Genomic DNA, 14,710 nt, shown 5'->3' on the forward strand with positions numbered 1-14,710 from the left:
TGTGGCAAGGGGGTGGTAGGTGCGGCGGTGGCGGACGTACGCGACAGTAATATTTGTCGGAAAAAATAAGCCTTGGCCGTCACCTCCTCTTCTTCTTCTTTTTCGCTTTTTAACGGACAACGCGAGCACGAGACGCGCGCGGCGGCGGTGGCGGGCGGACGGGAGCGGGTGAGGCGCGCATAATATAACAATAAAAACGAACGGCGCGACGACAAAGTGTGTGTGTGTGCACAAGGTGCGCCACCCGCCCGCCACCCCCCGTCCATCGGTAATCGGTGCACGCGGCGGCGGACGCGCGCGCCCGGTGGCCTTCCCGTCAGCGTCTCCAGCGTCGTCCGCCGCCGCCGCCGCCGCCGCCGCCGCCACCGCCGACGGCCTGGCACGCCAACGGCGGCCACCGAGGCGCGGACGGACCGCGAACGGGGCAGCGGCGGTGCAGTCAGTTCACGCGTTGCCGGCGCACCAGTAGAGTCGCGTGTCGCACAGCGTTCCGTCTCGTCAGTCGTCCGCCCGTCACCGTAATACGCGTGTACCGAACGTGTGCGCGCGAAACCGTCCGTTTTCGAACGTTTCGTTTCAGTGTTAATGCCAATGCCGGTTCGGTGCTAAGACGCTCGTGCGAAATGAACCACAACGCCGCTACAGCCTCCGCGGGCTCCGTCAAGCCTTTCGCGGCCCCCGTCAAGCCTTTCGCGGGCCGAAGGGCTCGTTCCACCAACAAGCTCGTGTACCCGTGCCGAGTCGAAGGATGGCTGAACGTCTGCGGTGAGTTTTTTTTTTTTTTGTTTTACGCCAACTGCTTGCACAACGTCGTCATAAGTCGATAATAATAATACGATCACTGCCCATCGCTAGGTACTCAAAATAATAATAAAATAAAATAATAGCGTAACAGTGGTTAAGTAACGGCTAGTATAATAAGTGTTGTATATAGCTTCGAATTCTGAATAATTATCATATATTTTAGGCAACACTAATTTTTATTATCATATATATTTATACAAAAAAAAAAAAAAAAAACAAAAAAAAAAACACTTCTACGACTGTTGGTTTTTCATTCTCTGGCCATTGCGATTGCGGTAATGTTATTAAATCAAATATTGCGTTGTACATATTATATTCCTTGTACCTAACCATCTACGTAGCTGCTATGTAGCATAAACTAAAATACGTATTAATTATTTTAGTCAATGTTACGTAGTTATACTGCACGATTTTTTTCGCGCATCTCCGGCTCTCCGCAGTAGATTTGAATCGCGGGACGTGCTCCGTGACGGATTTTCGGGTAATCGTAAACCCTATTTACCATACAGGTAAACCGATGTAGTACCCATAGGTAGAGTATTGAAACGTGTTAACGTCGGTCGGATGCGACTTATTGTATTATGCTTTATTATGGTCTAAGGCACTTTAAGCCTCGAGGGAGTACCGCATTCGGCAAGACGATGACCCGCAGCGCCGCGTTCCTTTTGCCGCGCTGACCCAATGACCGCGCGGTAGGTGTACCATCGTGTATGTAGACATAGACGTATAGTATGCATTAAAGAGTCCGAAAATAATAATTTAATATTATTACCTGTGAACATACTACAGTTATGCGTTTCGTACCGGGCGCGCGATGTGTACTACGCGAGCAGTTCGTACGTGCCCCGTCCTCTCCGCTCCCCCACTATAAACCCAATCCCCTCCGACCATCATCAGACCGAAACCGAACGGTACATAATATCATACCGGACATAATAATATAATATTATTATTTGTAGGTATACTAGGTATAGTCGCAATCATACAGTCAAGTAGGCATATATATATATATGTGTATAATATAACATGGCCAGTGCCCAGTGTATATTATGTGTCTATGTTTGTGCGTGCGGCACCTCGGTTTATTGCAAACACCGATTCGTTATATTATAATAATTCATTTATTTTATGGTCGCTGTATATTATTAATTATCAGATTATAATTGTAATTATTATTATCGACGTTGTGTTTACGATGTGCTCTCGATAATATACGAGATAATATTTCGAATATTGTTGTAAATATTATTTTTATTCGTATTAGGTAAGACTGGTAGGACTTGATTCGTAAAAACGTAAATATAATCGTCTTTCTGATAATATGTATAACTGAGCCATAAAATGTATTGACTCGACAAAAATTCAACATTTTGGTTAGGTCAGGATATTTCAGGTCTTTGGAATATGCGAGTATCAAACTACGGCATGTTGCGTTCGACGAACGATGCCATTTCTACGAAATGTTTTTTTCGAGAAAAACTTGATTCCATTTCGTGACTAGTGATCACGATGTAGGCGTGTAGCACCTAAAGAATCTTTGTTAGTAAAGATCAACATTTAATAGCTGTATTTATGTTGTGGTAGGATTATAATTAATCGTAAAAATACATTAAATAATTATAAAATATGAGTAAGATGCTGTTGTTATGATTTTTATGGCGCCATCCACTCATAGAGCTCACTATGATTTGTTTATTATAAATATACAACCTACCTATATTGTACGAGTATATAATATACAACCAATAATATTACCTATATACTTTTATTTAAACAGATATTTGTAATGATGAATACTAATACTGTACAAATATTAAAGTTACATAGAAGTATACTATCAAGGTGGCTTTATAAATCCACCGTGCCCACTATATATTATTATTATATTCTTATGTTGCCATGTGGGTGCGGAGTATACTATAGGTATAATAAACATTTGTTTTGATGATAATTATATGCTGATTGGTGATTACTATATACATAAGTATTAGGTCAAAAATTGATTTTAATTAATGCAACATTCTTCAAAATATACTTACAAGTGCAATGTATCCGATTTCATTTAAACGTATACCCATTTATTATATTATATAAATACATATTAGTATTTTGTTTTTATAAATAAATAAAATATGTCTTTAATATTTTTATCCTAATATTAATAAAATAACAATGTGTTCAAACAAAATACTTATCAGTTATATCATCATTACAGTTGCTAAAATTTAAATTTTTAATCAAACGTGCAATTATTTATTTTTTTTTAAACATTTATACATTTTTGGGTAGGTATAATATAATTTTATATATGAAATACATGTTTGGCACAATTTACAGGTGTTTTTCAAAAAATTTAATGATACTACTATGAATTAATTAAATATATTAGATACTATAAGTAGGTATAATAATACAAATTTTTAAAAATGTTAAGTAAAATTTTTATTTAAAAAGTTAAATTTGTAATTTGCTTTACATATATTATCAAGCAGAAACAATAAATCTATTAATACTGTATACAAATACAATGCAGTTTTACAGTCAACATTAAAACAATAGATGATAAAAAAGTAGTTAGGGTTGTAATATCTCGTGATAATAACATTTGATTTTTTTTTTTTATTTATTATATTTACAACAAGTATTTTGTAATCTACACTTTATTTTTAAACATAACTACATATCTTTAATCTTCAGTTAAATTGAACTTATTTAGGTCTTGTTTAATAACAATTTTTATAATTTATATTTTTTCCAATTATAGACTAATTAAAATAGGCTAAGCAAACTGCAACGGATATATATCTACATACAACTTATATGAATTTATTCATGCTATTAATTTGAATATATAATCAGATTTATATTTATAATAATTTTAAATAACTAAAAAATGACTTAATTTATTAAAAATATTGTAAGATTAAAAAGAATTTTTAGCTTTATTTTATAGAAAATAACCAGGTTTTCATTTTACTAAAGAAATGTTATTTCCATACTATTTAATTTCTGTATTATGTTATGATAGTGATCAAGCTATGTTTATTATTTAATTTTTTTTTTTTAACGATAATAAATACATTTTCTCAAATTTAAGTTAAGTTTTAATAAAAATTAATTTATTATTTGTTTTATTAATAGTTGAAATAGGCACTACTTAAAATACTCCTGTGTATTTTTTACACTTATTATATTTGTTTATAAATCTCTACAAAATAGATTGTAAATTTATTATATTAAAAAAATAAAAATAAATTTATGTATACACAAGTTACTATTATTAAATATTTTTTAATCAAATGTTTTTCATGAAAACTACAAACTTTAATTATAAATTAAAATACATAATAATACTAATAAGACTTAATATTTTATGGTTTAAATTATAATATTTATTCCAGTATTTATTGTAAGTAACTTAAATATTTATGTGAAAACTATAAACTAAAAATCGTATATTATTATATAAATAGTGAAATATCAGAATTAATAATTACACTATTTTCGTTTAAAATTATGAATTAGTATAAAAAAGTCGATTAATATTATTTTCAATAAAATACGAGTATAATAATAACAGATTTATATACACCATAACAAAAATACATAGTAGTACTAGTATTAGTGCTTAATAAACACTAATATGTTTATTAAATAATTAACGTACCTAAGTACCTAATTGTATTTTTAATGAAGTTTTGTAAATTTAGTAAACACACATTTATAATATAATCATAAGTAAAGAAATTAAATAATATTTTTAATTTCTTAAGAATGATTTTAGTGTGAATAATTCATTATAAAATTTACGTATATGGTAAAATTAAGTGAAAATAAGATGATCTGTGAATTCTAATAGGTATTAAGGAAATTATATTATTAGTTAAATAAAAAATTCAATATTTAACTATGACACTGTGGAAATCTCTTTATTTTGTTTGACAAAAATCACCTAATAAATTCGTCCAAATATAAAACTAAATCATTTGCTTGTTAATTGAATATTTATTTGTCTTATGAATTTAGTGTAGTAATGAATTATTGACGTAGAAACCCACTTAACTACCGTATAAACATACATATAGTGTATGTGACTAAACTGACTAACGTATAACATAATATGTGATTTCTTTTACTTTCGATAGTTTGTATAGACAAGAAATTAGTATAAGATAGTTTAGATAAAGCTTTCTCTCTGGTTTCTATACATTTAATAAACACGAAAGTATATCATGAAATATTTGTATATTAAATAATGAAAAATATAGTAATGATTTTTTTTATGCGTTTTTCCTATTTTATTTTTTTTTAATATAGTATTTTTTTTAAACTATGCATGTATTTTTTTTTTTTAATAATAAGCACAAATAATGTTCCTATGATAAATAAATAAAATAAATTAACTACAAATTAAAAAAGACTAAAGTTTTAAGAAAAAGAGGCATCCAGTGATGAAACTTCGTGAAATTGAGTGTCAGTGGTTTTTTCTAATTAAAATAATTAACATTCCTATCTATTTTTATGATTTTATTTTTATAAAGAAGGATACTTACATTTTTATTTTGAAATTTTGTATTGATTATGAAAATATGTCTGTAAAAACAATATAATACATGATTAGCTGTACAAATAACAATAACATAATATTCAATTTAATAATTTTCTTATTGTCATTATTTATAGTCGTACAGAGATTTTGTTCGTTTTGATTGAGAATTATTTTTAACGTTTTTTATGTCATCTTTATTGGTTTTAAGAATTATGAAATACATTTTGATTTTTCTTTGGTATTGTTTCCAAACAATGTACAAGGACAAACATTATTATTCTATCAAAAAAAAAAAAAAAAAGGAACTACCTTTTGTATGTATCTAATTTTGATATGATAAAAATATTTTAATTAATATAACATAAAACTAAAACAATACTGATATACAAATAATTGAAATATAGGAAAATCAGAAAAATAATAAGTTAATAAACTTAAATTTTAAAATCACTTACTTGTTGTAAGGTTGTTTCTTAAATTTAATTGCAGATTAACACATAACATTTATACATTTTGTTTTACTTTCAATATCGAAAATAAGTTGATTATTTAATAACAAGTGAATTACTTTTTATGAGTTTAAGTTTTTGATTATTCTTAAATGTTATCTTAATCATTAAATATTAAAATGTACTTATGTATAGGTACTTACTTTAATATCATAAATGAATAAATTCTAAGTTTTTAATTGTTAAAAACAATAATAATATATAAATTATCAAAATAATATGAATGAATTTTAACATTATAAATGAACAAAATAGTTTTGGCAATCATGTTTGGCATATACTTATGACTCATTTGACCTATTTGGATACTTTCACAGCCTTTGCGCATGATAAATATAAATATAAAATGTCATCGGAGACTACAAAAGGATATTAGATTTAATAGTTAAACATTTATTTGACTTATCATGTTTTAAGATCAATATATCTAATTAAAAATAATATCTTTAAGGTAGCCATTAGTGAAAATAATTGCTACTTGTTAGGTCTTGTATGAGTTGTATAATGTATAATAAATAATTTAATTTTTGTCATATTTCATAAAAATGTTTGTACAATGGTTTATTAAGAAGCAATTTTATACCTTTCTATGTTTTTAGTTCATATATTATGTAAAAAAAAAAGAGTTGAAGAAAATCGTTGCGAAGTTTTTTGTATGTTAAAATATTACTGTATATCCTTTATATCCGGGTGAAGAGTACTACATATGCATATAGATAGATTGTATAATTTTATGAATTAAAAACAAAATTTATAGAAATGTCAATTAATTTGACCAAGCTAAGCTGATAACGAATTGTTTCTATAAACTGTCATGTATAATTTTCATTGTTTAAAATTACGAATTGTTATATCAGCAATAAATGTTTGTGTTCATCATTTTTGCTTTATGAAGCAGTATAAGAGTGTTATTAAACGCAATGGTTGATATTGTTTGCCATTAAGGAACACTATACTTGAAAAAAAAGTTTATTAAAGGTCATGTTATTCATAATGCCATGTAATTCTGTACAAAAGGTCAAGCCATTTTATTATTATTTTATTTTATTTTTCAAATGAGGGGGTTTTTCAACTCTGTAGTTATTAGACTGCCTTAAATAATGTAGTTTGAGAAATATATGAATATTTGACGATAACAAATTATAATAGTTTATATAAATTTTAGACTTTTTTCTTTTCTTCTTTCTTTTTGGGTATTTTAGACAAATCACATTTATGAATAGTATAGGTATATAATTATTTTCAATAAACACAATATAAAGTTTATTCAAATCTATTATTTAATAGTAAGAAATACAAATTTATGTTTTAATATAAAATTGAAAATAGGTACATTGAGAATCGACAAATTATTAAAGATTACTCATTAATGGTTTTCAGTTGACCAATTGTTAACTAATTATCTGTGTGATTAATATGCCAATACAATTTTAATAATAATACCTATTAATAATTACTTTAATAAAATATGTATTTTTTATTTATTGAATTTATTTTTGATTATAATTTATAACTCATAGTTGTTTAAAAGTTTACATCAAATTTATATTTTAATATGTACCTATTAGGTTGTATTATTAATATATATTAAATAGTTTTTTTTTTACTTTAGACTTTGGTATATATTTTATACAATATCTGGAAATGTTATATACTTCTAAAACGTAATATTTCATTAATTAATGATTTTATAACTAATACTATTTAATTAATTACTTTATATTTAAAATTGAATATTTATTGAATATAATATTTTATAATATATTTATAATTTATCCGTAACAAAAACTATATAATTAAGTGATGATATTTAACAGGTATAAAAATATTTGTACCATTTAACAAAATATTAAATAAATAAAATATATTTTTAGAAAATAATATATTATGTATATGTTTTATTATAAATAAAACCGTGGGAACAAATAAAGCAAAAGACAATTTCAATACGATTTTCGTGATTTGTTTACAGTCAGGAGTCTGTTGTGAAATGAGAGGAGAAATATAATCAGTATAAAACCATATCATATAATATGATGCATACATAGATATTTTCTATTAATTCAAAAGCATTATGAAATCTTCTACACTTATAAAATTTTCGAATAAATTGTTGGCAAGTACGAGTATAAACGGGTTTAATCTATTTAAATTACATTAATTATTTTGATTTATTAAAACAAACAAGTAAGATGTTTTTAATGTAAATACTAAACCTATGTAATTTATATATTTTTACCCTGGGATTTACAGGCATAAAATATGTCTACTAACATTTTGAAGAAAGTGTTATTATAATTTATACTAATATTTACGAAAATTATTCTTTGAATAATTATTTGTCGGCTTTGTAAGATTAAACGAAAATAAGTCTAAATACATAAAATATGAAAATAATAAATCAGATTGTATAGGTATAATTCTTCCACTTCTTCTTCTTATTATTTTTTGTTAATGGAGAAATTATAATTTCAATAATCATTAATTACTCAGAATATACCTATAAGATATTGTTTTGAGTTGTAAATTGTTAAAAGTGCTAGTTTTTGAACATTCAGAAAAATTATCTATTAAATAGGTTATTACTATTAAATTCACATTAAAAATCATATTTTTAAATATAAATATAAAAACAAAAAATATAAGTAGGTAGTTATAAATATATAAATAAATAATTTAATTAATTCTATCAAGATGAACTGAAATTTATGAATAATCGACGAATTATAAATAATAATAGAATTGTATTTGTACATTAAATATTTTCCATTTGTTTCTTAATAATTCAAGATTTATATTAATCTGTTAATTTTTAGCTCGCAGTATTTAGACTTTTTGTGCTTAAATAAATCATTTTCAAATTTATATTTTACTATTATAAATTATACTAATATGATTATTATAAAAACATATATAATATTAGTTGAGTAATTCTATGATTATTATTTTGTACAAATTAGAAATACATTATTAGTTTTATTTTGACTAAGTTTCATAATTAATATTGTTGTATTTGGTTGAACTATATAATTTATTACTTTGGCTATAGCTAAAATTATTATTAATTCAATACTTTTATTCCTTTAAAACACATTTTACAGTTGGTTGACGATTGTTCAGAATTCTTAAATATGCACAACTTAACTAATAAAAATAGTTTTTTTTTATATAAAATAATTTATACACTTCTTTAGAAATATTATAAATGGGTACAATCTACATAGTTAATTATAAAGTTCGGAGTTACTGAATAACATATTTAAGTACCTTCTAAGAAGTTAGTAATTTTAACATTCGTTTGTTAATATACTATGAAAAAAATGTTTTTATTATTATTTGTTACTTTTTTTTATAAACGTAAAGAAAATATCTTAAAGGATAATGCACAGACTTTTCTATATTTTAATGATTCGCTATTCACAGCATTTGGGGTCCACAGATGTTTCCATGGCAACTGACAAGTGCAACATACACTCTCACCCTAGCATCCCCAGAAGCAAATCGATATCAATCTCTATAATATACCGTGTAAACTTTGCTAGTAATAATATTTTTAATAGTTGCCAGTTGCCACATAAACTAAGCTATGCTATTAATCTTAAAGTAATGTTATGTATTTAATATTGATAAAAGTATAATTTATTAACACTTTTGTCTGTTACTTATATCAATCTAAAATGAAATTTTATATTATACTATTAAACACGTTTTTTTGTTTTTCATTTTTAAAAGTTAGTATAATTATTTTTAGTCAAATTATATAATATTAATTAAGATTATTCTTTTCACATTAGTTATAAAAAAAAAAAAAAACAGTATTAAGGCCAACGAATTGTAAAGAAACGTAATTAAAAAAATATATATTTTTTTAGTTAAATTTCAGTATTTATTTCACCTAATAAATAATAATATAATTAATTTTGTACCAAAGGAATTTTGATTTATATTATTTAATTACGAAACTGTATTGCTAATATATTTCATGAAGTCTACGAATTATCTTAGAAGAATTCACTCTTATATTTAAATGACTAAGTGGCTTTTTGTTTAAGTATTGTATTATTATTTATTACGCAGAATCTAAATTAAATGTTAATCATTTTTTTTTTTTTTTTAAATATTTTAAGAATTTAAATACATTTAAATAATGTCTTTCCTGTAACTAAATAACTGTAATTTAATTTAGATAAGAATTAAAAATGCTTTAATATCTTGTAAAATGAAAACAATTGTTTTAGGATTACTGATCTATTTATTTAAATGAAATAATTACAATTTGTAATTTGGATTTTCTAATTTAAGTACATACTTGCAGGTTCAAGTTACATTTTACGCATTGGGATTTTACATTAAAATTACGTGCATACAATATCGTCTTTTATCAAATAATGATTAAAAAACTAAAATATATTGATGTATTACTAATTGGTCTATAATATTTAGTTAGTTGTACCAAATTAATCTGAGTTAAAAACTTTCACGTCATCCTTGTCCGGCATTATAGGTACACAAGTTTATTATTTCAAAACAAATAGGTGTGGACGTAGAATTAGTGACTCACTCATGTAAAACGTAATCATTCAAATATTATATGTACAGTTTATATTCAATGCCCTCCACTTAATGATCTCATCTTCAATTTCCTATTATTATTCGTTATTTATTGGAGAACCTTCAACCCAATTCAGTTGAACAGATTTATTTTCATTTTCACTTTTTCTATACTTTAATATACAGTTTGTGTCTTTATAATTAAAATAAGTGTTATCTTCATAAATTAAAACATGTGAAATCATTGTATTTTATTAGTGTAGGCGTTCATTTGCGTCAACTTCATATAAGTGTGCTCAAGAACTTTCAATCGTTATAAAAATGCTTTTAAACATTAATAATTTATACCTCTTACTTACAAGATTCAACTTCCGCGCCTGTCTATTACAAATATTTTATATTTACCAATACCTTTTAAAAGACGTTTTAACAAAACAATTTTGATTTCGCTGTCTTGTTTTTTCTGGTACCATTTAAATTAATAATATGATTATTCTTATTAACTTGTTATACATTTATTTAGTTTTTTAAAAAAAAATATTCAATTAATAAATGTATTATTTTCTAGAGTATAAAATATATGTAATTATAAAATTGTTTGATAAAAAATTTAAAAATTTAAAAATGTTTGATTATTTAAAGATTAAAAATGATGAAGATTTAGATAAAACCTCTTATGACGTTATGAAGTGAAATGTAAATGTCATTTTATATAAATTTCCAACAAAATTATTTTTTATGTAAAATTTAAGAAACATTCTATCATGCAATTTATTAAAATATTTTATTTGCAAAAAGACAATTACTTATACATTAATTTTAATTTTAATTTATATATACCTATATTTAATAATATGTAAACAATATTATTATTGTTTGCGAATTTTATAACCATGGCCTTCGAGTTAAATCTGACCTTTATTATTTTATAATATTATCTGGTTGCATCATACCACGCGAGCACAATTATTTATTGAGTATGAACAATTTATATTTTTGGAATATTAAACTCAGATCATTATTATTTATGTAATCGTATATTATAAAATTAAAATAATAAATACCTTTTATTGACATGAATGTTAGTACGCTACCTTGCGGTTCAACTTATTCTTGTTTAGTGCCTATACCGACTGTTAGATGGCGCAGTATAATAAAAATATAATTTATTTTTATCTAGTTTTTTTTTTTATTCTTATCATCATATTATAAAGTAGAATGCTCATATTAAATTAAAATTTGTAACTATTGATATTTTATAATATTGAGAAGATTTTTGTAATTATGTAACTAACTGTATGTAGTGGCGTATTTACAAATTTTTTTGGGGAGGGGAATCCACAGTTAACACGTAATATTATTGATATAATCATTCTTGCCTCTAATTTTCTATAGGATATAAATTATACCATAAATTAAGTTTAAGTATACTATACTCGTATTTAATTTATGACTAGAGTATACCAGGTTTAATTATTTTTGATGAAAGTACAAAAATAAAATGGAATTCACGTATTTAAATAATACAATCAATATTATTCGTTTATCAAAGAGCATGGAACTTCGTCTGACCTGTGGTTGGGTAATTGAAAATCACGTAGACTTAAATAATATTATATACATTTTTATAATTTACTGTAGCATCGCTTCAAATGGTGCTGATAAAATACCAAGACAGTTTTTATAATATGTATATCTTCTATTTACAAGAGACATATTTTTAAGTATTTTTATTTTCATTTTTTATTTTTATTTATTTATTAATTTATTTTTTTGGGGGAGGGTTAAAATAAGTAAGTAAATTATTATAAAAAATACAACATAATATTATAAGTTATGAATTAATAATTATATAATTACTTTTGAACCTTCTTTTTTTTCTGTGGGAGGAGGGGGTTCCTATTTTATAAATATTTGTTAATTTTCCCTCCCCCTCGGGTGACTCTCCAGCCGGTACCTGTTTTAACTTTTAACAAATATCTTAATAGTACCATTTATTTTAATTTTTAAATGCTATTATTTAAAACCAATGGTATATATTTAATATTTAATATACAATTGAAAATTAATTAAATTTTTTTAAATTAAATTCATTTTAATAACAAATTATTTGTACAAATATGTAAAATATGTTCAATATTGATCTCTACTCATCATTTAACTATTCTATACAGAAAAAGATGAATTGCGTTTAAATTAAATACATAGTTCCATTATCATTAGATACCTATAAAATAACCATTTACCTATGTAATTATAAAATATTATCATTAAATTGTTCATGTTTCATATTAAAGTATTCTGAAATAATAAGATTTTTATTACGTTTCACCTTTTTAGATCCATTTAGGTATCTGTATATACTATATAACAGGGGTGGGCAACTGGCGGCCCGCGGGCCGCATCCGGCCCGCGAGCCTTTTTTATCTGGCCCGCGCTACATTTTCAAATTGCATTAGGTATAGGTATACAATTTTAAACTTTATCGTCTATACTCTATAATCTATAATGTCTAGTATAGTAGAAATCGACTTACAGATGAAACATTAAGTCACCTACTTCGTGTTTCTTCGTCCGAAATAGAAGTCGATTTTGCCGCGTTGTCATTAGAAGCCACACATCCTCAAAACTCTCACTAAACTGCAAATAACTATTTATATTTAAATATTTAATTAAATTATTTTCAATAACGCTTTTTGTATTACCTATGTCCTATTTCATTATAAACAAAATAAATGCTATTTAAAATGTATATTTTGAATGACCTTTTTTTTTTTTTTTGCTTTCTATGCTCTTGCCCGCTATATTTTAAATTTCTAAAAATTGGCCCTATAGTAACTGTGAGTTGCCCATCCCTGCTATATAACAACAACTAATGAGGTATGACCATACAATACTATCTATTGTTGTATTCGAACACTGTTTTTACTTTTGATATTTTATTGTAGTTCATATAATATTCTCTGAGTTTTTCTCAATTGTATAGTTAATCATATATAAAATATTTTAAGATACATATCTTCTTACATGATCTTGATGTCTGAGTTTTGGTTATATTTTTATTGTTATGTGAACCTTGATTATATAAGTTCATACTCATGTACAAAATGACAGTACGAGTGTTAAGAAATATAGTGTAACTTTTTTAGTAGATAAATATCATCAATAAAAATTTAGCAAATTTTGGTGATAGAACCAAAGATGCAAATAATGGATTTTAAGTTTAAGTGATAATGTAGTTTTAAATCATAGATTAAGATATAAATTATAAACTTATAAGTATATCATTTTTTGTGATTTTAACTGGATAATATGCATATTAATCTGGACAGATTAATGTATCTAGAAATATCTAGATAGATACATTTTAATAGTTTATAATTTAGTCAGTGCTGTACTCATAAGAGACTTCAAGTTCGTCTTCTCTACAGCGTTAAATAGTCATAGAATTAAGTTTAGACACCGAACATGTCCATACCTCGAAAAAATTTTACTCTAAGCGATGCATTAAAATGCTTCAGGGAAGACATTAATACTGTTTTAAATAGCTGCTGATAATTGATGAGCGAATACAAACACACTCACTGATATATATACCACATTTAATAAAGTTATTTTACTTATTCTCAATGGTTAATACCAAAATAGATAGCAAAGTATTTGTTTATATAATAGAGCATGACAGATATTATATTTATAACAAACAATTGTCGAAAATTTGAATTTTTACTACGTAGGATTGGATTGAAAATATGTATATCTTGCTACTCCAAATAATTTTGAAATTAAGAGAGAACAGAGCCGTGTAAATCTCAAAACTAGGCTTGCATGTTTACGGGAATACTTTATACTGGCGAAAAAAAAAATTAAATTATGTAAAAGTTCAAATTCTTGAAATTAACATGGAATCTAGAGAGAGCATGGTCATTTTCGTGTATTTTTAATTTTACACTATTTTATAGGGGCAGAACTATTGTTCAAATTTCTAAGTTAAGCTATGCAAATTAGAGGTGAAGGCCATAGCGTACTTAAATTATATTGGTCAAAAAAATTTAAAATCTTAATTTTACTTGGATAGGTTTGAAAATACGTATTTATGATTGATTTATTTTGAATTTACATGAGGGGAGTCGTGTGTATTTCAAAACTACGTTTAAATGTTCATATATATGGAATATGGCAAACATTATATTAATTTGTAAAAATAAATTTTCGAAAAACTTAATTTTTACTAAGATAGAGTTGGATATATGAATCTCTGACCACTTAATATGATTTCAATTTTGAGTGGAATGGA

The 14,710-nt window shown here is 25.7% G+C and overlaps 1 protein-coding gene across 1 annotated transcript in view; it reads left to right on the top strand.

Moving 5' to 3' along the window:
* Positions 1-444: 444 nt before the first annotated feature.
* LOC112596717 (probable Ras GTPase-activating protein) overlaps positions 445-14,710 on the top strand; it is a 132,781-nt gene continuing 118,515 nt past the window's right edge. The window contains exon 1 of the mRNA XM_025342499.1: positions 445-765. Within this exon, the coding sequence (XP_025198284.1) occupies positions 624-765 (142 nt within the window). The 5' untranslated portion in view covers positions 445-623. The remainder of the gene's footprint in view (positions 766-14,710) is intronic.

The sequence above is a fragment of the Melanaphis sacchari genome, unplaced genomic scaffold, assembly GCF_002803265.2.
Source record: "Melanaphis sacchari strain LSU unplaced genomic scaffold, SCAv2.0 Contig33_pilon_pilon, whole genome shotgun sequence".
In the NCBI taxonomy this organism is placed as follows: Eukaryota; Metazoa; Arthropoda; class Insecta; order Hemiptera; family Aphididae; genus Melanaphis; species Melanaphis sacchari.